Source organism: Gastrolobium bilobum, unplaced genomic scaffold, assembly GCF_033153095.1.
Source record: "Gastrolobium bilobum isolate Gb01-03AN ecotype WA unplaced genomic scaffold, APGP_CSIRO_Gbil_v1 utg25332, whole genome shotgun sequence".
In the NCBI taxonomy this organism is placed as follows: Eukaryota; Viridiplantae; Streptophyta; class Magnoliopsida; order Fabales; family Fabaceae; genus Gastrolobium; species Gastrolobium bilobum.
Window position 1 is genome coordinate 13,310 of NW_026898141.1, and position 25,401 is coordinate 38,710.

General features: G+C 37.5%; 1 protein-coding gene across 1 annotated transcript; it reads left to right on the plus strand.

Moving 5' to 3' along the window:
- The first annotated feature begins 635 nt into the window (after positions 1 to 635).
- On the plus strand, positions 636 to 24,386 carry LOC133313186 (chaperone protein dnaJ GFA2, mitochondrial-like). The gene is made up of 18 exons (XM_061514520.1): positions 636 to 793; positions 922 to 1,029; positions 1,270 to 1,353; positions 1,625 to 1,707; positions 2,306 to 2,389; positions 2,512 to 2,550; positions 2,887 to 2,976; positions 6,942 to 6,992; positions 7,076 to 7,163; positions 7,265 to 7,329; positions 7,433 to 7,507; positions 7,831 to 7,903; positions 19,863 to 19,954; positions 20,046 to 20,117; positions 23,403 to 23,459; positions 23,549 to 23,597; positions 23,762 to 23,828; positions 23,994 to 24,386. The coding sequence occupies exons 1-18, from the start codon at positions 742 to 744 to the stop codon at positions 24,088 to 24,090; spliced, it is 1,326 nt and encodes a 441-aa protein (XP_061370504.1). The 5' UTR covers positions 636 to 741; the 3' UTR covers positions 24,091 to 24,386.
- Positions 24,387 to 25,401: the final 1,015 nt, after the last annotated feature.

The window sequence follows — 25,401 nt, forward strand, 5'->3', positions numbered from 1 at the left end:
ACCGGGTATACACGGAGGGTTACATACGTCAAAAGTCATGAGTTACAGTTCAACTCACCGTCAATATGGTATATCAAAAAGGCATAAGAAATCAAGTAGTTATCCTCATAAATATCTTATCACAAGAAGATTATTGTTTATTCTTGATCAAATATTAAAAAAAAACTCATTTACACGAACTTTATCGTTATTATTATTTTCATCTATTTATTTTATGGGAAAAGATATTGTAACAACCAATTAGTGTTACTACTAATCAATTTTACCGTTAGATCGATTATGTTTGATCCAACGGTTATATTTATTCCCACATTTGTGTGGTCATGATTTCTGATATTAATGTGAAAGCATTAAATATGGAAAATCATAATCATACAAAGGTGAAAATAAATATAAAGTATTAAATATGGGGAATCGTAACATATAAAGATGGAAATAAATATAACAGTTAGATCAACATAATCGATTTAATGGTAAAATTAATTGCTAATAACATTGACAGTAACACTAATTGGTTATTACGTTATTTTTCCCGTATTTTATTTTATTTTCCCTTTATTAACCGAAAGGTGGAGTTATATAGAAAATCTGCTCCACACATATAACCTTCCACTTTATCAAAAAATTAGGGTTTATCGGAGGGGGTTTAGAGCTATTGCTCAATACCAGAAACCCCAACCTCGTTCCAAAGCTTCAATATTTCTCATTGACACGCACGTCCGCAACCCTTTGAGCTCCCAAATGGTTCGCTCCAATGGCGTTAGGCTCCTTAGATCTCTGCCTGTAAAACTCTCTCTAATTTTCTCTCATGCCCCTCGATTTGGCATCCATTTCGCTTTTTTAGGCATTTTCTATATGAACTTCGATTGAACAACTTTGTGGGAAGTGTCTGTTGTGTTTTTATCTTTTTTCTTTGTGGTGTACTTGAATCTCAGATATATGAATCAGTATTCCAATGGGGTTATAGGACATTGAAATCAGGAGGACTTTGCAATCCGTCCAGTATTACCGGAAAATTTTCTCCTAATGGTATGCGTTAAATTCACCGTTTATTATTATTGTTAATTTTTTTTGGGGTGTTAAAGTTACTAAGGCGAGTTTGAAGGTTGTTTTTGGGATTCAGTTGTGCAGTTATAGAGGAATGAGACTCTGTTGTTGAAGTAGTTATTTTTTGATTAGATTTACAATTATCCACTTGTTGTTTTCCTTGGGATGTTGACTTTTCTAATATTGTTTTCGCTGATCTTTTCTGACCTTATCCAAGTGCAGTAGATGGTAATAATTTGAAGAACTGGTTGCTATTGGGAGCTGCAAATACATATTGGGGAGCATCCAGATCCATTCATGGCTCAGGTATAAGTTATTGCATTATGTGTAACATGCATGCCATCCTTTTCATTCTTCCTGGTGTCATATGGAAAAACACTTTCTGAGTTGCTTTTGTTATTTATGGCTTGCATTTTGTCTACTATTTTCCTATGGCGATGAAGCGGAAGGAACTTGAAGTTATGCTGCTTTCATTCAATTGCCTCCGCATTTTCCTCTTTTGGTCCTTCCGTCTATGCATATTTATTTGTTGTCCCTTGCATTTCAATGACTTTTTTTTTCACTTTAACCTTTTCAGCATTGTTGGCAAGAGATTACTATGATGTGCTTGGTGTGAGTAAGAATGCAAGTGCTTCTGAAATAAAGAAAGCTTACTATGGGGTAGGTTTTACTTAACCGTTGTCAATATGCATGTACTCCGATACCAAAATATTTTTTTTGTTTATTGGTAAACATCTGATCTCTTTCCTGGTAAAATTTGCAATTTCTTGTACTTTTCCTGGTTAAAGGAGATCACATTGCAAATTTATTTTTTAATTTTAAGTCTTTTCCATCTGCCAAGGAAGCTTTTTATTTTCTTTTTAATAAGTGGATACTTCGGCCATTTTCCAAGAAACTAGCATAAATAAGTTTTGGATGAGGAAGACTTTGTTTATATCATTTTGCTCTTATGTTTTATATAATATGCAATCATTGATCAGCATTTTGTTGAAATATGCTTTTAGCTTTTTGTTGTATAAGTTCTGTACTTGTTACTATTTGTCTGATTTTATTTGTCAGAATATGCCCTCTTGTATGTCTGTGCATGTTCTATGCCTAATAATTGTGAACATATATTGCAGTTGCCCTCATTTTCCCTTCTTTTTTCTCTTTACATGAATTCTTCAAACATGTTTGACAAGCATATGAGTAATTTGTCTGAAATTATTCTGTCTTTTTTTCTTTTTCTACTGTCTCAATTTATCTCCATGCTATGCAGCTTGCAAAGAAGCTCCATCCAGACACAAACAAAGATGATCCTGAGGCTGAAAAGAAGTTTCAAGAAGTTTCAATGGCATATGAGGTGTAATGTTGTTGTTGTTGTTGTTGTTACTATATAGTGGTCTGCTTTAAATCATCCTATGATGAGTGAACTGAATGCTGGTTTCTTGACTTTTTTCCCTTCTTTGGGTAATTGCATTGTAGGTTTTAAAGGACGAGGACAAACGTCAACAGTATGATCAGGTGTCGCATCTTTCCAAATTTTTTTGGCTCCTTCGATGAGCATTTTATTGTTGTTACTATATTGGGATAAAATGTAGGATATACAATTGATTTTATGCATGAGAGACTGTAAATTGTAAGTCAGTAATAAGAACATAACAAGGAAATAGTAAGACTTAAACACAGGACCGTTGTTTTATGGAGATTTGATAACATGAAATTCATACCAAGATATTCAAGATAAAATATGGAGGGAAGGGGTTGGGGAACAATAACACATTTGCTTGAGTTTATTGTTATTCTTTCTTATTTATCTTCAGCCTCTTGCATTTTATTTAGTTTAATATGTGAATGTAGGTTGGACATGATGCTTATGTAAACCAACAAAGCACTGGTTTTGGAGGCAACAGTGGCTTTAATCCATTTGAGCAGATATTTCGTGATCATGTAATGACTTACTGAGTTTCTTCACTCTTTTTATTTGTCATGTCTATTAGTGGATCCTTATTTCTTTATTACTAGGTGAGTCTGCATTGTAGTAGAAATTTCATTAGGAATGGTGCTTCATACGAAGCAATAATAAGTAGTCATTCATTATTATATAATTTTTTAGTATTAAATGTATGCTTTACAGACACTATATGAGTGGCCTTGAGCAATGATGGAACCCAGAAAAAGACATTATTAAATTCATTAACAATGGAGGCATAGCCTCTTTTTACATACATTAACACAATATAAATTGCAGAAAATACACACCAAAAGACCTCACTCACTCTAAACCCAAATACCTAGGCCAAAGAGATCCCAAGAGATCCTTTCCCAAAACCTCACTCCAAATATTCTGAATACATGCATAACAGAAAAATCACCCTAAACTTCTATATATACTAATTCTGAAATACTAATGGGCTTGGATTAGTATTATAGGCCCATCAATACTCCCGCTTCAAAATTCACCTTGTCCTCAAGGTGAGAAAGAGAGTAGGTGATGTGAGAAAATATCCACCAGGATCCCACTGCTTGAAGCATATTGACCCAATTAGCAACTGCAACATTTTCTTTTCATGAATCATATTATCCACAATCCATCCAGCTACAACAAACATATCATATTCGAGACTTGCATCCTCCTCTGTCTCTTTGGAGAATAAACGAACACCAGCTGGATAAAAAATGCGCATTGTATTGAGCTGTACAAACTCTGACCCACATCCTCTGCTCCTATTTCTTGTATCTCTTAGTTGCCCCTCTGATTGGGCTGGATTTATTGTGCCCCGTTCCAACTTCCCCCCATCGGCTGAACAGTCGTCGTCGTTGACCATCTCTTCCTTTTCCAACACTGGTTTGCGTGTTCCCAGGAGCTTGTCAAGAGGATGGGAGTTTGAGCGAACCTGGGTTAACGAATTTGCAATGTCATGCATGAACCAGAAGTTGTGTCGCCTTTGTTCCGCCAACCCCTCAGAAGATAGTCGCCGGAATCGCGTTGTCCTCCGGTCATCACTGCCGTCTCCGTCCATATCTCCTCCTCGGCCCTTTCCCGTCTCTCTCCCTCTCTCTATGTTTTGTCCTCCATTCTGACTAGGGTTCACTTTTTGTGGGTTACTACCCATACTATTGGGTTCTCTTTGGTTACTATTGGGCCCAGTTCTATGAGACCAGCCCAGATCATTATTTCCATCTCCCCCATTATGACTTAACTGGTTAGTATTTGTGTTTGTCTCATGAGGTTGGGTCAGAACCCCATTACACCGGATCACGTTGCTTTGGTTGGGCCCACTGGTAATGGGCCCCTTATGCAACCCATGCCCGTCTCCATTCATATCCACCAGCCCAGAATGATTAGCAAGTGCGTGTCTCCCAATTATTTCTCTCACAATTCGTGGCCCAATTCCGTTTTGGCCCATATTAGAGCTTCCCCTTCCCAACGCTGTCTCCCTCTCTTCCACCATCAACGACATCTCTCTTCTCAAATCTGTCAGATCATGAAATTGAACCTCAACTTGGATTTCTTCCTTCAAGCCACTGCGAACAATAGCTACCCTCTTCTCATCCTCCGTGTGTTTATCTTCTGCTCCTTCTATGTCGTCCGCTTCTGTATCTTCTTCATCTTCTTTCGTCTCTTCTTCTTGTTTTGTTTTTCCTGCAACTTCTTCTTTCTCGTCCACTGCTTCAGCGTTTTCTTCTTTTTTTGTCTTTATTGCGTTTTCTGTTTCTTCATCGTTTTTTTCTTTTTCGATTTTCTGTATGTGTTTTGCTTTTTTCATTAGAGCTTCTCGCTTTTCTTCCCAAGCATCCATGACCTTTATCATCTTCCGCATCAATTCCATTTGATGAGACCTTGAGATGCACCACCCCAAAAGCTAGGAGTATTGATGGGCCTATAATACTAATCCAAGCCCATTAGTATTTTAGAATTAGTATATATAGAAGTTTAGGGTGATGTTTCTGTTACGCATGTATTCAGAATATTTGGAGTGAGGTTTTGGGAAAAGATCTCTTGGGATCTCTTTGGCCTAGGTATTTGGCTTTAGAGTGAGTGAGGTCTTTTGGTGCTGCAATTTATATTGTATTAGTGTATGTAAAAAGAGGCTATGCCTCCATTGTTAATGAATTTAGTAATGTTTTTTTCTGGGTTCCATCAATTTGGTATCAGAGCATCCATCACGTGGAGTTGTGCGTGGGGGCACGCATTAGGGAAGTGTGGTGGAATGTTGGGGTTCCATTTGCAAGGTATGGGACTTGGAGTCCCACATTGGTTGTATGGGCAACTAATGTGGGGTTTATAAGGCCTTGGGCACTCCCACCCTTTGAGCTAGCTTTTGGGGTGGTGCATCTCAAGGTCTCATCAAGCAATCAGACAACTGCGGCAATTACTAGTTTAGTCTAAAAGCATATTGATTTGGCTTGTACCCCACAAGGGCGTTGATATGAACCTTGGGAGAGTCCCACCTCAAAAGCAAGCAGAACGTTACGATCCAATTTCAAGGTATGGGACTTGGAGTTCACATCGGAAACATGAGGTTCTGGTGTGAGGTTTTGTAAGGACTTGGGGCTCTCCTGCCTTACAAGCTAACTTTTAGGGTGAGGTTCTCCCAAGGTTCATATCAGATGCCAATTCAAATACCGCTGGCTGATGTGAGGACCTTGTTGGGGGATCAACATTGATCTTGGTGGGATATTGGCGTCAATTGTTAAAACAGAGTCTATGCAGAAACGGTGGGGTGAGCAGAAACGTAAAATCGTGAAACGGAAGAATTTACCCCATACAAAAAAAGAATTTAAGTTCAAACACTAGAGGAAATAAAAATTAAGTTCAAATTTAGTCATCATAATACATACTAAAATCAAAACACCAAGGCAATAAAATTATAAAAGGGATAAATATCTCTAATTTAAGTCATTGGAGTCCAAGTTAGTATCATCTTCATCTCCTCCTCCAAGGATAACAAACAAGCAAGCAACTTCTTTCCTTCCCTTCGATTGACAGTAGTACAGCTCATAAAAGAAAAAAAGAAAAGAAAAAGAAATCTGCGTGGCTGTCCAAGAGTGCGAGAATGGTTGAGGAAGAAGGGTTTCAAACCCCATTTTGTTACCCAAAATAAATAATAGATCGTTTGGGGTTTCAAACCCCATTTTCTTTTTCATTCACTTATTATTTTTTCACTCTAAAACAGAGGCCATAAATAATAAGGGAAGAATAGATGAAGGTAAAATCCACAAAAAAAAGAGAGAAGAAAAGGAAGTCAGTACTTGATGATGATTCAAGAGAGAAGAATGAAGATGATGATGAGTCAAAGATGAGAGGGGAGAGCTAGAGAGGAGAGAGCCAAAGACCCAATCGCTAGAGAGGAGAAGACCACCCAATATCGTTGTCGTACAAAAAAGTTTAAAAAAAGAGACGTTTTAATCGCTGTTTTTTTTTTTTTAAATTGAGTCAACTCGTTAAACTTGCCGAGTCAACCGAGTTTATCGAGTTGACTCGTCGTTTCAACCGAGTCGACTCAATATCCGTTTCAACCACCGTTTGAACACGTTTTTGGTGTCAAAAACGTTGACTCTTACGTTTCTACCGAGTCGACGCTACATTTTAACAACAATGACTGGCATCTAACCCTACCTAAATTTTTATTTAAAAAGAAGAAGAAGCATAATGATCTATGAAGTTTTTTATTTTTTAATACAGCTTTAAAAACATGCATGCTCAAGCAATAATAAGTAAAACACCTTAATTTGTATATGTTATGCTTGGTTATGCATCTGTTCTGCTTTTAAATGTAAGAAATTTTGTACCTTACTTATTCTTTAATTAAATATAAATGACTCTGAAACTTGCTTGCGTTATATATCCCACATTTGAAGTCTAATATGATTTTCTTTAATTCTCTGGCAATTCCCTCAATGGTGATCAGGATCTTTTCAAGAGTTTTTTTCGTCAGAATATTGGTGGAGAGGATGTTAAGGTTCATTGTTTCTTCATATATGGACATCTTTAAGTATGCTAAGGACTTGTTTGAGGAAATACATCTTAATCCATTTTTCACAGACTTTCATTGAACTATCCTTTATGGAAGCTGTCCAAGGATGCACAAAAACTGTTACATTTCAGACAGATGTGCTTTGTAACACTTGTGGTATGCTCGTCAGTTGTTTCCTGTTACTACTATATTCTGTTTAGTTTGTAAGGCCTGTGAACCTTAAGTTACAAATTCTTTCTCTTGCTCAACTATTGCAGGTGGGAGTGGTGTTCCTCCTGGTACAAGACCTGAAACCTGCAAGCGCTGTAAAGGCTCAGGAGTGGTCAGTATTGTCTTGAAATTAGATTTTTTAACTTTCTTTAATTATGTTATGAGTTTAAATTTTCTTTTTTGCTGTTAAATTGTTGGCTTTGATAAATGTCCAGACATTTGTACAAGCTGGCATATTTAAGATGGAGAGTACTTGTGGTACATGTAAGGGAACTGGAAGAATTGTATCGGTATGGTGCCAACATTCAATCTTTTTTTTTTCTTTGGGTTGATTCTATTATTCTTTCTTTATTGTATAAGGGTTCAAATATGATGGACATAGCTGGAATTCATGTAACTTGCTTATTGTTGATCTTATTTTCTTCTTACATGACAGTAATCCATCTTTGGAGGTTTTCTCCCACTAAAGCATTTAATTTTATAAATAAATCATAGGATGAGTGATGCTAGGTTCATCGTATGAAGCATATAGCTATGCTGGTCTTCCATACCAATTAGTAATAATTTGTGCAAAAATGTTAATAATTTTTTTTTCTTTTCTTATTGGCATCAGAATTTCTGCAAGTCGTGCAGTGGTGCGAAGCTTATCAAAGGAACAAAGTCAGTCAAGTTGGATATTATGCCTGGTAACCCATTATTTTTTAAATTTTGGGAGGCATTGTTATGTGAATCATGTTTTTATGGTTTGCAAAGGGAAAATATGAAATGAATGAGCAATTTCCCTGTGGATGCTCATTTCAATGGTGATAACCACTCGACTCACAGTCTCGCTATCTACAGAAGTTAATAATAATTTACTATCAATAAGCTTCTTCACCCCCTCAACGTGTCAATCTGCCTTCAATTTTATGTGTATTTAATTTTTTTATAAAATTATATATACCTGATTGTCAATTTACTTATTTAAACAAGAAAGAAGGATTAGAATAATAGATACTCCACTAACTATAAGATCTTATTTTCTGGAATAAAATTTGTTTGCGATACAAACCATGGGAGCCTTATCCCAAAAGTTAGCTTGTAAGGTAGGAGAGCCCAAAGTACATATAAACCTCACACCAGAACCTTATGTTTTCAATTTGGGACTCCAAGTCCCATCCTTGCAACTGAATCGTAACATCCTATCACGCTTCGCAGCCCTTAGCCCGGGGCGAACACTGCAATACCTGTGTTACCATTTGTGTCGCTCAATTGCAATTGGGAGATACAGTGGAAGCTTGAATACCAATTGATACCAGAAGCTAGCTTGTAAGGTAGGAGAGCGCAAAGTCCATATAAACCTCACACCAGAAACTTTTTATGTTTCTGATGTGGGACATCAAGTCCCATACCTTGTATTGAAAGATGTAAAACAAAGGATTTTTCTAAAATTGATTACATTTTACACTGATTGGGGGTATTTATACAAGAGTAAATGAGAAAAAAAAAATGGATAAGAATGACTTAGCAATGAGTCATTAGCTCTATCCTATCTATAGAAACAAATTCAAAATCCTATTAAAGGAAAAAATCAATCACTAATTAATAGGAAATAAAAGAGGAAAGATTCTAATCCTAATTTTCTACACTCCCCCTCAAGTTAGGAGGTAAATGTTGATCATTCCCAACTTGCTAATCAGGTCTTAAAAGGCTGGCTGGTGTAGGGCCTTAGTGAGGATATCTTGAGTCTGCTCTTTGGTAGGAATATACATCATACACACTTTCACCATCTAATTTTTCTTTGATGAAGTGGTGATCAACTTCCACGTACTTTGTTCGATTATGGTGAACAGGATTTTGAGCGTTGCTGACAGCTGCCTTGTTGTCACAATATAGTTTGTGGTAGGGAATATGAGATCTTCAACTCTTCAAGAAGTCTTCTCAATCAGATTCCCTCACAGACTCTATGGGCTAAAGCTCGAAATTCTGCTTCAGCACTACTTCTTGCGACCACTATTTGTTTTTTGCTTCTCCAAGTTACAAGATCTCCCCACGCATAGGTGCAATAGCCTGAAGTGGATCTTCGGTCTAATGCAGAGCTAGTTCAATCTGCATCTGTATATATTTCAATCATCCTCTTCTGTCCCTTTTTAAAGAACAATCCTCGACCAGGGGTGTTTTTGAGGTACCTAAGGATTTTATACGCTGCACTACAGTGTTTTTCCCTAAGAGAATGCATGCATGCTAACTGCAAATGCAATACTAGGTCGAGTGTGAGATAAGTAGATCGACTTTTCCACCAATCTCTGGTACTGCTCTTTGTCAATTTTTTTCCCATCTTCAATTTCCAATTTAATATTGTGTTCAACTGGAGTCTCTGCTGGCCTGCACCCAAGCATTCTTGTTTCTTGTAACAGGTCTAGAATATATTTCTTCTGAGTTAAAGAAATCCCTGCCTTCCTTTGAGCAACCTCCATGCCCAGGAAATATTTGAGAGATCCAAGATCCTTCAGTTCAAACTAATCAGCTGAACACTTCAAAGAGCTTATCTCCTCACAATCATTACCTTTGACAATTATGTCATCAACATAAACAATGAGAATAACAATTTTACGACCATTAGAGTGTTTGAAAAATAAAGTGTGATCAGTCTGAGCTTGGAGGAATCCTCTTCCCTTAACAGCTTGAGTAAACTTTTCAAGCCACTCTATATGGGATTGTTTAAGACCATAGAGAGACTTCTTCAACTTGCATAACCAGGTGGTGGATCTATATAAACTTCTTCATGTAGATTGCAACACCCCGTCAATTGCCGTTGTGTTAACTCACATTATGGTAATAAAAGCGCTACTTATTGGATTAAATAAGCGGAAGACTTAATAAAGTTATCACTATAGTTTACCATCAACTACGTGACTTAACTTTTTCTTTTTGTCTTTCTTTCGTGTAATTTCCTTACTTCATTAAGTAGTTTAGATTCAAATCTATACGGCTCCTAACTATACAGAATCTTATTTAAACACTCACCTTATTAATTTATTTATAACGTGTCTGCTCGAATATATTAACAAGTATTATTTCTGGCAGAAACATAGATAGCATAACGGCTATAACTTGAACATTTCTAGGGATCATATTCCCATAATATATTTTCACTTGATAGACAACAACTCAATATTTCTAAATTTATAAACAGAAAACAAATAGATGGCTCCATGCCATTCCATTATACTGTACTTTATATATATATATATATATATATATATATATATATAGTCCTAGAATAAATATCCATTACTCTATTTGCTACAATACTTTTCTCTTTCCTCACTGCACCGGTTCCTTGTCCCTTTAAATTTCCCAGCAACTGATGTACCTGTAATTTAATTTACAGCCCCACGACGGGGTGAGAAATGAATCCCAATAAGCTCTGGGTTTATGGAGCAGTCTCCACCCATAAGCTCACCTCCTACATGACATGTTAAACACCGAACATAGATAACATCATACTAATACAAATTATATATTCACATGCAGTCACATATTTTCTGTATTTATATACAGTAATAGAATTCATATCCGCATGCAGTCACTGAATCCATATTCTTTTACCGATACACATTCCAGCACATATTTTCATAATCATTTACTTTTTCTCTTATAATTTAGAGTCTCTTGATTATTGATCAAATCATCTTATATTGATTTAAAAATTCTATCAAATCATCAACAACACCCAATATTTATAATAACTAGAATGATTAGAAATTCACACTAAAATGTGCAACCAAAGATAATACCCATATAGTACATCATACAATCAATCAATCACACCATCAAACAATCAACAACCAATTGGGCACAAATCTGAGAACATCCAATCAGGGATATTGTTCAAGGACCCCATCATATAACTCCTGAGATATTCCTAGAGTGTTAACTACTCTAAGGCGCAACGACAACTGGAACCCCCACAAAGAGTCCTATCCGGCGGAAGTCCCCCAAATTTCTACTGATCAGAGAACAGGCAATCAGGCCCCACAATAATCAGATCTCACAGGCAATCAGGCCTCACAACCAATCAAGCTTCACAGCACATTAAACCACATTATATTTAATCACATCACATCACATCAAATCACAATACATCTAATCACAGTACAACAAATCACACCACATTTAATTACAACACATCTGTATTAAATTACATTACCTTTCATCATGACACATTAAATTATATAACATTTAATCATGATATAACAATTTCTAAACAACACTCCAACATTTTCCATGCTTTGAACCTTGAAGAACACTTGAATTTCTACACTGCATGAACAGTGGCAGCCACCTTTGGAGGAGAATATCTCAAGGTATAAGGCTCTCCAAGATGAAAGAATAAAGGGGTTTTGATCACAAGATCAAGGACTACAAGTATTGTGTAATGAGTTTTTGCTAAAAAATGACTTAAACTTAATCTATCAAGCTTCCTCTTTCTTCCATGGTGTCCACAGTTTTGAAGACAAAGAGAGAGTGCAGATTTTTATCTTGAAGGAAGGAAATAATGCGTAGCAAAGCCTATTAAGGTGTACCGTAGGCGAGGCCGTAGGGTATCTGAGGCTGATGTGGAACGAGTCAGAGTACCTGAGGCTGATGTGGAAGAAGTCAGTATTGATGAGTTGGCAGCTAACGTGGTGTAGGGGAGTAGGATGAGAATAAGCAATTATGGGTAAGGCGTGGTGTAGTACGTGTGTGGAGGGTTGTAGGTTGTTATATGAAGTATGAGTGAGAAGAGAGAGATATTCATTCAGTTAATCAGTGAGTAGTAAGGAAAGAATAGAGCACTCTCGAATTGCTCTAGTTGTAATAGACATTCAGTCTTTCTCTTATTTTCAATACCAAAGAAGTTATACAGAAAGAATCGTCCTATCATTTTTTATTTGTTGTGTTAATTGTTTAATTTCTGTTGTTGCCATTACAATTGGTATCAAAGCTTCCATTTCTGGGAGCATTATATGGTTTTGACGAGAAGGATGGAAAATCGTTTATCTACATTGGAGGAAAAGCTGACGCTATGGTTCGCTAATAGCGAAGAACGTTCACGGCGAATGGAGGAAGGAATAGAAACTTGGTTTCGTCAATCCGAATCGGTGCAAGAAGATCTGAGACGCATAATCAATGGGATGATTTTGGATTGAGGTCAAACCGGAGATAATGGAGGATTAGGTGGATCCAATGGAGAAAACCATGGAACGAATAGAGGTCCGACAGGAAACAGTGGCACAAACGGAGGTGGTGGTCCAAGCGGAGGTGGCGGCGCAAACAGCACGAATGGAGGAGGCACCGGTGGAAACGCAGGAACAAATGATACTTCCGTGAGAAGGTTGGAGTTGCCTCTTTTTGATGGGGAAGATGCTTTTGGGTGTATCCATCGAGCAGAGCGTTATTTCACCATTAATGGAATTCCTGAAGCCGAAAAAATGTCATAGGTTCTGATAGTCTTGGAAGGAAAAGCATTCCATTGGTTTCAGTGGTGGGAGAGTCAAAATCCTGGAGCTAATTGGGAGCAATTCAGGTCACACGTGTTGAGGCGTTTTCAAGGAGTCACTGCAAATTGCACGTTCGCACCATTGCTAAGGTTGAAGCAAGACGGAAGCGTGAAGGAGTACATGGAAGAGTTTGAGAGGGTGGCTGGGCCTTTGGGATACGCGGATGGCAACATGCTTAGGGATATTTGGTTAAATGGGCTGAAGGATGAGATTGTTGTGGAATTAAATATTAGGGGACGAGATATGGCATTATCTGAACTGATGGATCTGGCCGAAATTGTGGAAGAAAGGAGCGAAGTGTATGCTATCGGTAGAACGAACAATTTGAGTGGGGTTAAGGCCCAGTCCTATTTTAATGTGAAGGCCCAAAACACATACCCTTATCGCAACGCAGATACTAAACCTGGTGTCGGCACGCAAGGGACACACGTCAATGTTAAGACAACCTTATCCCCAAATCAGACCCTGAACCCTAATAGAGTTGGTGAGAGCGTCGAGAGCACAGGGAGAACAAATTCTCGACGGCTTTCCAACGAAGAGTGGCAAGAGAAAATGGCGAAAGGAGAATGTTTTTACTGCCAAGAGAAGTTCGTAAGGGGCCATAGGTGCAAAAACAACAAGTATTTTCATCTCCTTCTGATTGAGGAGGATGACGAAGAGGATGGGGGAAGTGGCTTACGGGTTCCGGATCGACTGGAAGAGGCTGACGATAGGGAGGTACACCTGTCCATGCACAATATTATGGGGTTAACGTCTAATCAAGCTCTCAAGCTATGGGGAGTCATCGCACAACAACAGGTAGTAATTTTAATTGATTGTGGGGCCTCAAGTAATTTCATCAGCCCTAAGGTTGCTCGAGTTGCGGGATTATCAGTAAGCTCGACACCCCAATATGCAGTGGAGGTAGGAGATGGTCATAAGGTGTGATGTCAGGGTGTGTGTAAAAACGTCGCGGTTCAAATGCAAGGAGTGGTGATTAGGCTGGATCTTTTTCTTTTTGAATTGGGAGGTGCAGATGCAGTCCTCGTATTGGATTGGCTTAGGACGTTAGGAGAAGTTAAGGCAAATTTCAGGGAACTTACACTGAGGTTTGATGATGGGGGCAGTGAAGTGTTGGTGCAGGGGGACCCATCTTTGTCCACGGCGGTCGTTTCTTTAAAGTCAATGCTGAAGACCTTGGAATCTGAAGATGAAGGTTTTGTAATCGCTCCACAGCCTACAAGTAAGGTAGAGAATGGGGAAGTGCAATATATCGAGATATTGGGGGAGGCCTTGTCCACGCTGTTGGTTGAATTTGACACGGTGTTCCTGTTTCCTCCAGGGTTGCCACCTCAGCGTTCTCATGATTATGCAATAGAATTGATCCCAGGTAATACCATACCCAACATTAGACCATACAAATATCCACACCATCAGAAGAATGAAATCGAGAAATTAGTTGGGGAATTATTGGCTATGGGTCATATACGTCCGAGTACCAGTCCATATTCTTGTTCGGTTATTCTTATCAAGAAAAAGGATGGAAGCTGGCGTGTGTGTGTGGACTACAGGGCCTTAAATAAAATCACCGTTCCCAACAAGTTTCCGATTCCGGCCATTGATGAACTGCTTGATGAAATTGGTGGTGCCCGGATATTTTCCAAGTTGGATCTCAAATCAGGCTATCATCAGATACGTATGCGAGAAGAAGACATTCCCAAGACGGCACTTCGGACACACGAAGGTCATTACGAATATCTTGTAATGCCTTTTAGTGTTTGTAATGGTCCTTCCACCTTCCAGGCTCTCATGAATGAGGTATTGCGTCCATTCTTACGCAAATGTGCTTTAGTATTTTTTGACGATATCCTTATTTACAGTAAAGATGCAGAAGCCCATATCTGTCATCTGCGAGATATTCTTCAGGTGATGAAGGACCATAGCCTATTTCTGAATCGTAAGAAGTGTGAATTTGGGCGTTCCCAGAGTGAATATTTGGGTCATATTGTAACTACGGTTGGGGTTATGGTGGATCCAGCTAAGATTTCGGCTATGCTTGAATGGCCGGTTCCACGAAATGTAAAAGGATTACGCGAGTTCTTGGGATTGACTGGTTATTACCGCAAGTTCGTCAAGGACTACGGGAAGATAGCTCGACCACTTACTACATTACTTAAGAAAGATGGATTCCAGTGGCATGAGGAAGCACAAGCCTTTTTTGATCTATTGAAAAATGCTATGACCACAGTTCCAGTATTAGCATTGCCTGATTTCTCTCAGAAGTTTATAGTAGAAACGGATGCGTCGGAAAAGGGTGTTGGAGCTGTGTTGATGCAAGAGGATAGACCCAATGCTTTTCTCAGTCGTGGGTTCAGTGAACGGGCTTTGGTTAAATCTGTGTATGAAAAGGAGCTTATGGCGATTGTTTTTGCGGTTACTACATGGCGACATTACTTGATGGGACGTCATTTCATTATCCGTACTGATCAGAGAAGCTTGCGTTTTTTGACTGAACAAAGGTTGCTTTCTAAAGACCAGCAAAAGTGGGTTTCGAAGCTGTTTGGTTTTGACTTCACTATTCAATTTCGTCCAGGAAAAGAAAATGCGGTTGCTGATGCTTTATCTAGACAAATGTGTTTTAATGCTATATCACAGGTGCAATTTGACGAATTGGACGTGATTCAGAATGAATTACAGCAAGATGCACGGCTCAACAAGGTTATTCAAGAGTTATTGATAAATCCTTCTGCTCATGAAGGCTTCGTTTTGCAGGGTGGACGGTTATTTTATAAAAACCGACTGGTATTGGCTAAAAATTCTTCTTGGATCCCAAAAATTCTTAAGGAATTTCATGATTCTGTGGTTGGGGGGCATTCTGGTTTTCACAAAACGTATAAGCGCATCAGTAATTGTGTCTTTTGGGAAGGCATGTGCAAGGATAATCATGCTCATGTGACAGCTTGTGAGACTTGCCAACGTAACAAACACTCCACGTTGGCTCCTGCGAGTTTATTGCAGCCCCTTCCTATTCCTTCACAGGCTTGGAATGACATTGCTATGGATTTTGTAGGTGGCCTTCCTATTTCTAATGGTTATGACACTATTTTGGTGGTGATTGATCGTTTCACTAAATATACTCATTTCCTTGCTCTTAAACATCCCTTTTCTGCGAAAGATGTAGCCAATCTGTTCATCAAAGAGATTGTGCGTTTGCATGGGTTTCCATTGTCTATTGTTTCTGATAGAGATAGGTTATTCATGAGTTCTTTCTGGGGAGAGTTGTTTCGTAAAGCTGGAACGTCTTTGAAGTTTTCTTCAGCTTATCACCCCCAATCCAATGGTCAGACTGAGGTTACGAATAAGTGTGTTGAAACGTATCTTCGTTGTTTTTGTCATCCTCGTCCCAAACAATGGAATCTTTGGTTACATTGGGCGAAATTTTGGTTTAATACCAATTACCACGAATCTGCTGGTATGACCCCATTTAAAGCCTTATATGGGAGGGATGCTCCTACCTTGTTTCGCAGTGGCAATCACCCGTCAAGTGTGGATTCAGTGGAGCAATTACTTAAGGAACGAGATGTGATATTGCAAGAATTGCAGCAGAATTTGGCACAGACACAATGTCGGTTTAAACAGTATGCTGATAGGAAACGTCGGGATGTTGTTTTCCAGATTGGTTAGGGGGTGTTTTTAAAACTGCAACCATATAGGCTAAAGTCTTTAGCGACGAAAATTAATGAGAAGCTTAGCCCTGTTTTTATGGCACTTATCAGGTGGTTGAACACATAGGTGCTGCAGCATATAAATTGGATTTACCCATTGGATCCAAAGTACACCCTGTTTTCCATGTCACTTCTTAAGGGTGTTGTCCAACCGTCAACTGTGGTGCAACCCTTGCCTCCTAGGCTGTCAGATTCGTGGGAGTTGGAGGTTCAACCCGTTCAGGTGCTGCAACATCGTATTAATCCAAATGGATTCACAGAGGTGTTGATTCAGTGGCAAAATCTACTTGACTTTGAAAATTCATGGGAGTTAGCTTCTTCTATTTTGTAGCGTTTTCCCGAGTTTCACCTTGAGGACAAGGTGAAAGCATTGGGGGAAAGTATTGTAACAAAGCCTATTAAGGTGTACCGTAGGCTAGGCCGTAGGGTATCTGAGGCTGATGTGGAACGAGTCAGAGTACCTGAGGCTGATGTGGAAGAACTCAGTATCGATGAGTTGGCAGCTGACGTGGTGTAGGGGAGTAGGATGAGAATAAGCAGTTATGGATAAGGCGTGGTGTAGTACGCGTGTGGAGGGTTGTAGGTTGTTATATGAAGTATGAGTGAGAAGAGAGATATTCATTCAGTTAGTCAGTGAGTAGTAAGGAGAGAATAGAGCACTCTCAAATTGCTCTAGTTGTAACAGACGTTCAGTCTTTCTCTTATTTTCAATACCAAAGAAGTTATACAGAAAGAATCGTCCTATCATTTTTTATTTGTTGTGTTAATTGTTTAATTTCTGCTGTTGCCATTACATAATGACTTAATGAACTTAGATATTTACTTAGTGTTTCAACTTTGCAAGCTATCTTCTCATTGGTTGATTTTCTATGCACTTTGCCTTGTCATCTTTTAATACCACATTCTAGAACACTTCTTCCTTAATGAGAAAGGAAGTGGCGTGAAACAAGAAGGCACATGGCTGAAAATATCAAGCCAAACAACTTGATTAATAAGTTACTCACTTAACCTACAACTTATGACGTTCAAAGTGAATTCTCATTGGTTCATTCATCTTTAGACTTTCAATATAAATTTCTATTGGTTCTTTATTTCAACTAAGACCTTTTGACACTAAAAATCACTTCCATTGGCTACTTTTATTGACGACTTGCTATGTCACAAAGTGTAGCCAATTACATGAAACCAAGTGAGTAAATCTTTACATGTCACCTTTGAATTTCAACTTAAATCCTATTGTCTTATTTCTTCTTAAGACTTTCAACTTAAATTCTTATGGCTAATTCCTATCAACATTTGACTCCCTTGACTTTAATAATACAATGACACAAGGAACTCATGTAGTCATCGAATATGTATAGGAATTTCACAAGTTTTACTAACTTTCAAAGTCTTATTGATTTTACACACAATTTGACTTATTTCAATTTCTATTGGTCGATTAATTCCATACTTTGACTTAATTTTAAGAATTAATCTAGACATCATTTGATTAAAATAACATCACTTCTATCTCATAGAATTCCCAAACAATTTAATTAAAACATTAAAATCAAGTTTAGACCTAGTTTCACTTATTTGCAAACTAATCCCTAAACTTTCACATAATTATACTTTGACCCTAAATCTTTTATATTAATTCCATTAGGATCCTATTTGACTTGTCTGGTATGAACTGTATCCTTCACTTAATTATCATGTAATTTACATGATTTATCACTCACCATATTCCTTAAATACGTGTTTAATTCCATTAAACACTTAATTAATTTACCACCTATTTTGACAGTGAGGGTTATTATATAGATCACATTTCAAGAATGCATTCTTTACATCTAATTGTTGTAAGGCCCATCAAGGATCCAACGACTACTATGATCAACATGGAATGCCGTACCTTATTGAGCAACATTACTGGATGGCACACTCGACGAACTAAGATTTGGCATTTCTAGCTATGCAAATTTAGTCTCCAAGTTATTGGTCCCAATAGCTTCGCTGCTTGAAGCTTATCACTCTCAATCAAATTTGAAGCTGAGTCCAATTCAAGCACAGAGGAGGCTGAGTTATGGGACATGATACTTTCTAAGTCATCTAAAACAACAAACTCGGAGTCTATTATAGAAACAGCCACATAAAAGGTACCAATTCGAGCCCAATAGCAATATCAGGCACTCTCTAAGTTCCCTTTTCTTGGGTAGGCATAGTCCGAAAGAAAAAATGTCTCCAATCACCAATTTGAACCTTGGAACAGATAGAGGAGGAGAACACGAACCAAACAAGACGAGTCTGAAGCTGACCAGATGGCTGGAGGGTGGCACGTGGATCACACGCGCCGTACTGGGCCGCTCGTGGGATGTGTGGGGAAGGTGCTACCGTTCTGTTTCCTTCGCATGCTAGGTCAGACGCCGATGGGCCTTGTTACAACCTTGTAGATCGGCTCCTTCTGAGCCTAACAATGTAGGTTTTGGCCAGAAAGGTCACCACAAAAAAAAATCCGGCGGCAGTTGACGGTGGCGAAAGGCTAGGATTCGATTGGTTTTGGCCGTCTTACAGTGTTTGGCAACCTTACTTTGTTGTTGGGGCTTTGTAGGAGGTGAAAACAGCCTTAACAGTGGCTAAAGGTTGAGTTTTCCGGCGATGTGCCGCCGGTTTGATGGTGTTGTGGTGGCTGAGCTTTCTCAGGACCAACATGCTCTTGATACTATATTGAAGGATGTAAAACAAAGGATTGTTCTAAACTTGATTACATTTGATTTACACTGATAGGGGGTATTTATACAAGAGTAAATGAGAAAGAAAAAATGGATAAGTTGGTTTGATGGTGGTTGTGGTGGCTAAGCTTTTTCAGGACCAGCCTGCTCTTGATACTATATTGAAGGATGTAAAACAAAGGATTTTTCTAAAATTGATAACATTTGATTTACATGGATACGAGGTATTTATACTAGATCAAATGAGAAAGAAAAAAATGGATAAGAATGACTCAACAATGACTCATCAGCCCTATCCTATCTATAGAAACATATTAAAAATTCATATTCCTATAAGGAAAAAATAATCACTAATTAATAGGAAATAAAAGCAGAAAGATTCTAATCCTAATTTCCTACACTTTGCAACTGGATCATAACAGTTTGCCCTTACAGGTAAGTGTTAAAATGGCAACTAAAACGAACATAAAGATGCTTCTGAATTTTGGCAGATTAAAGTTTATAATTTCAGATTTATGGATAATTTGTGGCAATGTTGACTTTATCCTTCTGTTGACAAATTTGATTCTGTCAATAATGGAGGTTAAAAAAGACAATTTTTTTCTTTACATAATGCACACCTCTCCTGTTTAATCATTTTCACTTATCATTTTGTTCACTTATGAAAAAGCTTGACCGATTGACATGTTTTTACATTTGCAGGCATGGACAACAATGAGACCATAAAGGTTTATAGAAGTGGTGGTGCAGATCCTGATGGAGATCACCCCGGTGATCTTTATGTTACTATCAAGGTAAACATGTTAATCTCTTCATGGCTTGGAGGTCATTTACTTTTTCCTTCTTTATGTCCTCAGAAGCTCAATAATTTTCCCCTTCTTGCAGGTCAGGGAAGATCCTGTCTTCCGGAGAGAAGGATCTAATATTCACGTAGATGCTGTTTTAAGTATCACTCAGGTAATGTTCCTTAATATTTGGGGTTCAAGAGGCTTGCTTCGTTTCTTTTCTACCAAAGTTATCATAATTTTCTTTTTAAATCATTTCCTTCTAGCACTACAGCAACATAAATAATTTTCTCTTTGTTTAAGAAAATTTAAGAAAAAGAAGATGTTTGGAGGTTTTAGAGATAATGGGGGAATTTAAAAAGAAAAAGAAAAAGAAAGATGGGAGGTTTTAGAGATAATGGCATATAAAAGTATGCTTCATAAAGATATCAAGAAAAATAAAATTTAAGAAAGATGATTCATGTTTCAACTTTCATCTATATGATTGAGCTGATGCCTTAGGCTATGTTTGGAGGTTTTAGAGATAATGGCATATAAAACTAGGGAAAAATGTTTCTGCAGTTAATGCAGATAAGTTATCTGCATTTATTCCCAAAACGACGTCGTTTTGGTATTGAAATCTTAAAAAATTATGAATATAAAGATTATTATAACCCTGAAATAAATTAAAATTACAAAAACACCATGATTTCCGTCCCAAAACGACGTCGTATTGGCTTACTGCAGATAAGCTATCTGCAGTAACTGCAGAAAAAACGAACCCATAAAAGTATGAGATAGGATAAAAGGAAGAGGTAAAGATGGGATGGGAAGGAGTCGCCTTCACTATATTTGAATTGAATGATTAATGGGGGAAGAAAGGGAAAGTTGTAGAGTTATAAGTGTAAAATTCAAATCTGGCCCTTATAAAGTTTAGCTAACTCAAATTTTTGGGAGGAAATAGTAAACGAAAAGTTTTTAAAGTTATTCTCTTACTTGAATATAAAATAATATGTTGTGTATTGATCTAATTCAGAGAGTTACAATATATAGAGACTCTAATGGGCTTATAGGAAAGGCCCAGACCTAATACAATCAGAATATAATCAGAATAATTACAGACTAATCATATCTAATCATATCTAATCAGACTAATCATATCTAACACTCCTCATTTACCCCCAATTTGGACGGGAACAGGAAAATGAGTTTATGTGGAAAGGGAGGAATGGTTCTCCAGTTCTCATCACATTCCCTCTTCCTGCATGAATTTTTTAACTCCTGATTTCCCAAATGATGGAATAGTTTCCCTTCTTTCATTTCCATATGTCCAACAAGGACTCTTAGAGTATGTTTTGGCTACTTTGTCTTGAAATGAGGATTCCATTCTTGCCTTTTTTTCCACAGGAAAGGTTCTTTTTGCTTGGTACAGAAAAAGGCATGGAGTGTTAGATAAATCAACTGAAAAGGAGAACAAAAGATAAATCAAATACTACCTGTTTAGAGTGTTGAACTAGAAGTGTCTAGCAATGAGTCCTAGTGTTTCTATCCATGGGGTTATGGGAGAAAGATGACTGGCAAGGGATGCTCAATACCTCTAATTTCTTGTTCGATGCGAAAAATCAGGTGTGTGTGTGTGAACACCTAAGATCGAGTGAATGTTCCAGTCAATTGTAATTGGGGAATGCTTACTGTTCTAGCTGTGTCCCTATGACACTGTTCCAGCATTTTGTAGTGGCTTGGTGACAGTTGAATGAGAGTGGAGTGATCCAGAGCACGAAATCCGTGGGTGGTGATCGTGGGTGGAGTGATAGTGGCTACCAATGACGTGGGTTGGAGAATTCAGCAGGCTGCTGGTGAAGATGAGTTCCGCCCATGGTCAAGGGTATCTTCCATCTTTGACCCCCGAAATTTCCTGGTTGACGTAGAGGATAGAGTATTGACATTTAATAGGATTTGGGGGCTGATGGTATATAGCAATCATCAATGGCTGATTCTGGTCGGCTTATTTTTTTTATTTTTTAAGAAAAAGGAATGGTAGTGGTGGTTGTAGTTGGAGGTTTTATTTTTGTACATGTTTTGGAACACCAAATTATTTTCCTATCACGTTTGGTGTACACCAAGGTTTTGCTCGAAGTCTTTATATCTCTTTGTCCTAGTTATAAATGAACTAACAAAAGATATTCAAGAGAAAATACCATGGTGTATGCTTTTTGCAGAAGATATTGTGCTTACCGATGAGACCAAGGTTGGTGTTAATAGAAGGCTAGAATTGTGGAGAAGCACATTGAATTTTAAAGGATTTATGCTAAGCAAGACTGAGTATTGAATTGTGAGTTTGCTCCGATAAGAGATGTAGATCAAGATTTCGTATATATGCTTGGACAAGAGGTATTCAAGAAAGATGGTTTTAGATATCCGAGATCAATTTTACAAAAGGGTGAAGAGATTGATGATGATGTAAATCATAGAATCAGAGCACTGTGGATGAAATGGTATGGTGTATTAGGGTTTTTATGTGATCACAAAATTCCTCTTAGGCTAAAAGGGAAATTCTATACAACAGTAATAAGGTCTGTAATGTTATATGGAGCTGAATGTTGGCCAGCACATAAGCAACATAAGCATAAAATCGGAGTAGTGGAAATGAGGATGTTAAGGTGGATATGTGGTCATACGAGAATGGATAAGATAAGAAATAAAGATATTCGACGAAAGGTAGGAGTACTAGTGGTTGAAAATATGAGAGAGCATAGAATGAGGTGGTTTGGGCACAATACGAAAACCCTTAGATGCTCCTGTGAGAACAAAAGTTTGTTACGAAGAGCTTAAGACAGAGGAAGAGGTAGACCGAAACGTACTTGGGGAAATATAGTAAAACAAGACTTAATGAAGTGCGATATAGATTGGCAGATGGTGTGTCTTAGGTTGAATTGAAGAAAAACTATTAGCTTGACCCGTTTTCCTTCCTATGTTCCATATGGTCCCGTTTTAGTCCTTTTCCCTTTTATCTCCCTTTATTTCTACCTTTACCTCTTTTTTCTTCTCAATCTCTCTTTTCTTATTTATTTATTTATGTATTTTCTTTTTTCTTTTTTTTATCTCTTTATTTTTTTATTTTTACTTTCTTATTCTTTTCTTTTATCCTCACATGTATTTTTCTCTCTTATGCATCTTTTGTTTTCACTTTATTTTATTTTTATTTTTATTTTTCCTTTGAAGTGTTTATTGTTATTTTTTTAATGGATAATGTTTTATATACATTTTAAACTTTATTTTTGTTTTTTCTCTCAATCTTTTCATACTTTTCAATTGGGTTCATCTACCATCAACTCTAACTAGTTTGGGATAAAGATGTTAATGTTTGATGTTTTTGAATCTCAAACATCTCGTTATTTGTTTGTGTTGCATTATTGGGGTATTAAACTATTGCTTAAAAGTAATCTGCAAACCGAAGAATTTTTTCTCTCTTTTTCAGGCAGTTTTGGGCGGAACCATTCAGGTCCCAACTCTTACTGGAGATGTTGTTCTTAAGGTTTGTATTGTTATTGCAATGTAATTAATTTCTCATGACATTTTGGTTTAGTAACCGTTGAAGTTTCAATGACACGTCCTGTTTGGCAGGTTCGTCCTGGGACCCAACCTGGTCAGAAGGTGGTTTTGAAAAAGAAAGGTAAGCAAGTTGATATCGTTTATGGATAATAAGAGAGATTTTTAAGAAAGCATTGTGTGAAAAAAATATTTGAAATTCCAACAACCAGTTGCATGGATTTTAAGTAGTGTCAGTTTAAGCTGTTATTTTTTCGCCGTTATTAACCAGTTTGTTCTCTTTAACAGGGATCAAGTCAAAAAATTCTTACACATTCGGGGATCAATACGTTCATTTTGATGTCAGCATCCCAACGTGAGTGTTACATTTAATGATATTAGTTGGTGTGATTTATGGACTACTAAGTCCTCTTGCTCTCCCCACAAATAAAAAATAGCCTAGGCTAACATTTTTTAAGGGAAAGATACTTCTTTGTGATGGAATGTTTAGACTATAAATGCCTGTTTTGTAATGTCGCAGAAATCTGACAGAGAGACAGCGTGAATTGATTGAAGAGTTTGCCAAGGAAGAGCAAGGGGAATTTGATAAGGAGAGAGCTGCTTCTGCTTCTGGTTGAAAACATTTGCAGGAGTTTACATTAGTCATTTGTTACTAAATCATGCCCAACTAGGCTGGGAAGCCACCTGCTGTTGAAGTTTTGTAGGAGTATTTAAGGATTGGTATTTTTTTGTCCCTTGCACTTTTGATTGTATGTAATATTATTCGTCGCAAGTGACGATCACATTTATTTTTAAAGGCTTGAAGGCAATCCTTTCATGCACCTGTTGACCTTAGTATTTTAGTCTGTGCTGTAAATATGTTCGTAATAATTATCGTAAGGGTGCAATTCACAGATGATCATTCTTTTGTTCTCTGGATCAATACTTTTTTTTGGGCCTTGGTTAAATTAGTGGATAGTTTATGCATCAATACTTCAGTTTGAGATGATAAAATCTCGTTATGCCTGAGATGATAAATTTTTTATGATTTCACTTTGAAGGGGTCGAAAGTTTATTTATTTTTTCTTTTAAATCTGAACCTTAAAAATGTTAATGTGAATTTACTAAGAAAATGATGATCAAGGATTAGTTTGACAAATGAACTTCGAATTAAAATATGATCCATGGTTAATGAATTTCATAATTGAAAGTAAATTTTGTGTAATAGACGAATCAGTCTGGATTTTATTAGTTTATAATAGTCCAATAATATATTGAATTAAAAACAATAAATTAATAGTGTTTTGTATGAACATTAAAGGGTTGATCTTGTGAGTAATTTGTGCCCATTAACTTGTTTAGGATCTTCATATATGGTCTTACTAATGGTTATAATCATCATGGGTAGTTAATAGTGGTGCAATTATTAAGATCGTGGTAGGGTCCACGTGTGCCGGTAAAACATGGGTTAGGGCCATATTCCGGTCTCCTACTATGGGTTTCGTTTGGGGACCTCCTCTAGTTATGGGCCTTAATTATGCTTAATTAAGCTCACGTTACGAACCCGAAACATTAAGCCCCTCAGCTTGGAGTATTATATAGAAAATACTCCAAGTTGACGATTTGGGTTTGTCTTATCAGTTAAACTCGGGCCAAACGAGAAGCACTCTCATTAAATGCTACATGCCCCTATACTCTGCATTTGCCACATGTCCTCTTCTGACTGATCTTGATTTTCTCAAACAAGTGCGATATGACGTCTTTCAATCATTTCATTTTTTCTTTCTTCTCATTTTCTCTTCTGGCTTCTGCTCTTTCTCCTTCCCACATTTGGCTTTTCCTCTTTCTCCTTCAATTTCATCTTTTTTACTTTTTTGCTGACGCTTTCTCAAGCTTTCCTTTCTCATTCTCCATTATCGTTGGACGCTATACCAAGTAAGTTCGCCTCG